General features: G+C 27.3%; 1 protein-coding gene across 1 annotated transcript; it reads right to left on the bottom strand.

Annotated features, from left to right (window-relative positions):
• Positions 1-355: 355 nt before the first annotated feature.
• On the bottom strand, positions 356-2,675 carry LOC120082625 (lectin-like). The gene is made up of 3 exons (XM_039037878.2): positions 2,459-2,675; positions 1,634-1,752; positions 356-930 (listed from the first exon to the last, which is right to left on the bottom strand). The coding sequence occupies exons 1-3, from the start codon at positions 2,627-2,629 to the stop codon at positions 522-524; spliced, it is 699 nt and encodes a 232-aa protein (XP_038893806.1). The 5' UTR covers positions 2,630-2,675; the 3' UTR covers positions 356-521.
• Positions 2,676-3,902: the final 1,227 nt, after the last annotated feature.

Genomic DNA, 3,902 nt, shown 5'->3' with positions numbered 1-3,902 from the left:
CGATGTTTTTAAAAAGGGTCTAAATTTCAAAACTAAAACCCTAAATATGTCATTTTTGTCAATTACCCTTTATGTTTTAAGATTCCAGAAATATTTGTAAACTCTTGCTCTATATTTATATTCTTTAATTTCATGACACTACTTCACATAGATCCATCATTTATAATATGGAAAAAAAATGGGTCTAGTAAAGACTACACCCACCCATCTATTGTACAACCCAAACAACACTCAATAAAAATTTATATAATAAAAATCTATCATATCACGATTTTTTTAATTGAATTATTTTTATTTTTTCTACTACGTATAAAAAAAGATGCATGGATTAAGTGCATATATGTAGAATAAAAAGTATTGTAAGCAAAAGTTTTTATAATTATATATCATTTTTTATACTATTACATAACTCTTGTTGTTTACATTAGAAAACAAGACTAGTGTACCTCTCTCATTTATTTAAACCAAAATACAAGTAGGTAGTCTGAGGATAGAGAGAGTGAGAGAGAGAGATTTCATTTTTAACTCGAGCATCCGCAACCTATTTGTAAAGATGGTTGCTTTGCTTGAATTCCAACACCTCTGACGATCAACCCCGTCTTCCAATGCCCTCCATGGTTCAACATGGAATACTCGTACTCCTCAACACTGTTACAACCATATTTATCGTCGACCTTGAATTCCCCGATCTTGATTTGAAACCATTGCTCTCGTGGCTTATTCTGTAGGACTTCAGATTTCGCAATTGTAAACCCATTTGGCAACTTGATGGAGAAGACAACAGCTTCATTCCATCCAGAGGCAGAACTCCTTAAGAATAAATCATAATAGATTTCATATGTAATCCCAGGTGAGAGAAAATATGCCTTGATCTTCCCACGCACATCAAACCAACTTACCCTTATCAGCTCAGCCGCTTCAACTCTCCTACTGCAAAGTTTTTTACACCATCAAAAGATCAAATATATAAACACTATTCATTCAACCAATTTGTTCCATCATAATTTATAAAAGTTTAGAGTTTAGTCCCTATAGTTTGATAAAATTTAATAAATAGTCTTTGATAAAATTATAGGACCACTTATGAAGGTTTTATTAAACCATAGAAACTAAATTCTAATTATAAACCAAAGATTGAATTTTAACTTCTTCCAACTATTTGTTCTAAGTATATAAAGATAAAATTATTCTTCTAAATTATACCCAAACAACCTTTTTAATTTTAATTATTAAATAAATTATAAAGATTAAATTCATTCAAATTCAGACCTAAGCGTCTACGGTTTTTTTCTATCTCGTCATATATTTTCAAATTATTCATCATTTTGTTTTTCAACACATACAAAAAGAGATAATCAAATAGAAGAATGGAATGAGATATATTTAAGATTAAAAGTTATTCATTTTAATTCTTATACTTTCGATCAATCTAAAATTTAGTTTTTACATGAATATGTTTTTAAAATTTATAGTATGAATACTTATAAATAACAAAAATGTTTTTTTTAATAAAAAAAGACAACAATAAACTAACGGAAAGGATTAAATTTAAGATCTACAGAAAGTACAAAAACTAAATTCGGACAATTGAAAATATAAAAACTAAAATTGAACAAATTTTAGAAAGTCATACTTGAAGTGTTCCACGATTGTCCATTTCCAGTATCGAGGATCATCAATCCAAGCTATTGAGAAGCTTTTTGGATATACATAGTAGGAATTACTCTTTGTGATCTTATCAAACCAATACCTCTGCATACAAAGTAATGATACTCAGCTTACAAATGTGAAATTCTCTTCTCAGTAAATTAAATATTAATGTAAAATTAAGTTTGAATATGTTGGGGAGAATTACAAAAATTTGTGGATAATAACTTTAAAGAGAGAATAAAAAAAAAAACTTAACAGTGATGAACAAACAAAAAATATTTAAGAGCAAAACCATAGAGAAAGAGGGAAAAAAACATTATAGAGAATTAAAAACCATTGGAGAGAAAAAAAAAAGTGAGAAAATGTTTAAAAAATAGAATAAGATAGAGGTGAATGTTGCAAGATTTTAGAGAGAGAAAATTAAGGAGGGGACAAATTTAAAGAGAAATAAATAATAAAAATGGAAAAAAATTTAAACAAAAAATACAATTTGTCTAATAATTTTAGGCAATAAAATGAAATAGGAAAATAATTTTAAATATAAAAGATCTTTTTAAAAAGAAACTATTTACGAATCACCTAACAAAAATCACTTGGAGCCACCTCTCAAGTGGTTAATATGAACTCACTTTCATGTTCTCATAGCCAAACATTAGTGCTTTAGAGAAAAAAAAAAAAAAGTGATTTAAGCATGTTAAAAATGATTTTATCATTCCAAAATCACTCCCAAATATACCTATGTTATAAGTCAATTCTAATATAAACTATAATAATAGTCTAATGAAATAAATAATATTGTAATACTTGCCTTAGTTCCATTGTCCAAGTAGATCCCAGCAATAAGTTGTTGATAAAGGTTAATGAAGGAGGGCCATTGCACAACCCCATCTGCATTCTCTGTCAAAATAGGTTTTAGGCAATGACCATACTCCACTTTTACTCCTAAGTTCTCTCTTGCTTCCTTCTCTAAGTCTGCCATTTGGAGGTTATTTGGGTTGAGAAATTGGAGACGAGAATAGAGACGAGAATGAAGACGAGAGGGAGAGAAGGGATAAATATATAGTCCCTTGTTTGATACAATTTTTCAAAGAAAGTGACATGAGAATATTTATTATTCCCATGCTTTTTTTATCCGTGTCTAAGGGTACTTGATACCTTTCAAAACTAATGGTTTACGGCCAATATGAACATAACTCATCTGACATATATTGTCAAAAAAAAGGTAAAGATTTTAATCTCTATCTCCTTTGTTCTTCTCTCATTTCCTATTAATTTATTCTTTTACAATTATGTTTTTTTTTTTTTTGGTTATTCATGCCAAATTGAGCGCAGTTCAATTAACATCTAGAAGTTTAATCCTCCCGTACCCATATTGTAAAAAAAAAGTTTCTTTATATATTAATTTAAATTTAAATGTTTAAACTAAATTTTATAATATAGATTTTATTAAAAAAAATACTTGTAATAATATATAAAACTTATTTAATTATGTTACTACTTCTAATAATATATAAAACTAACATAATTAATTATGTTAGTTTTATATTTTATTACAAGTAATGGTTTTCGATAACCCTTTCAAAAGTAACGTTTTGTATAGAAAAATTGCTTAGACATAATCCTCAAATGTTTCCATTTATTATCATTAGCATCTTTTTAGAAAATTGGCTGAAGTAGTTTTTTTGGTCTATCTCGGTCAAGATTGACCATTGAGATTTGGATTAAAAATTAATTTTTCATCTTACAACGTGAAATAGATTTTATATATTTCCCAAATCTTACTTAGTTTTTCACAAAATTTGACCTTTTTCAAAATTTAAAAATGCAAACACCCCAGACCCATTTGGATAATTGGTAAATACATTTGAAAATTTGATTGATAATTGTGGAAACATAAATTGAGTTAAAGATTTGAAAAGAAAAGTAAGATTTAATATAAGATTTGGCAAAAATATGAACATTTTGAGAAAATTTTGAAAAGATGCAAAATTTGGTATAAGATTTAGAAATATTACATAATAATTTGAAAAAAATTAGTAGAATCTCAGTGTTCATCCCGAGATTTCACCAAGAAAGCTCAAAATAATCTATAAGATAATAAGGTTAACTTTTTATTCAAATCTCAAGGTCAATCTCAATCAAGATCCATCAAGAAAAATTATTGCAATAAATTTTTTAAAAGAGTACTATTGTGAAAGATGAAAACATTAGAAGGTCATTAACGACAATTTCCCATTTCTACATCCCCTTTA

Source organism: Benincasa hispida, chromosome 8 (genome assembly GCF_027475165.1).
Source record: "Benincasa hispida cultivar pf3 chromosome 8, pf3_genome.v1.1, whole genome shotgun sequence".
NCBI classification, from domain to species: domain Eukaryota; kingdom Viridiplantae; phylum Streptophyta; class Magnoliopsida; order Cucurbitales; family Cucurbitaceae; genus Benincasa; species Benincasa hispida.
Note: the sequence above shows the minus strand (reverse complement) of the source record. Positions and strands in the feature narration are given on the sequence as shown.

What these genes read in the sequence shown, in the direction of transcription:
- LOC120082625 (XM_039037878.2), bottom strand. Translation starts at nt 2,629, where the DNA reads ATGGCAGACTTAGAGAAGGAAGCAAGAGAGAACTTAGGAGTAAAAGTG. An exon ending in ACTTGGACAATGGAACTAAG is followed by an intron (nt 1,753 to 2,458) that starts GCAAGTATTACA and finishes CTTTGTATGCAG; the next exon opens with AGGTATTGGTTTGATAAGAT. An exon ending in ACAATCGTGGAACACTTCAA is followed by an intron (nt 931 to 1,633) that starts GTATGACTTTCT and finishes AAAACTTTGCAG; the next exon opens with TAGGAGAGTTGAAGCGGCTG.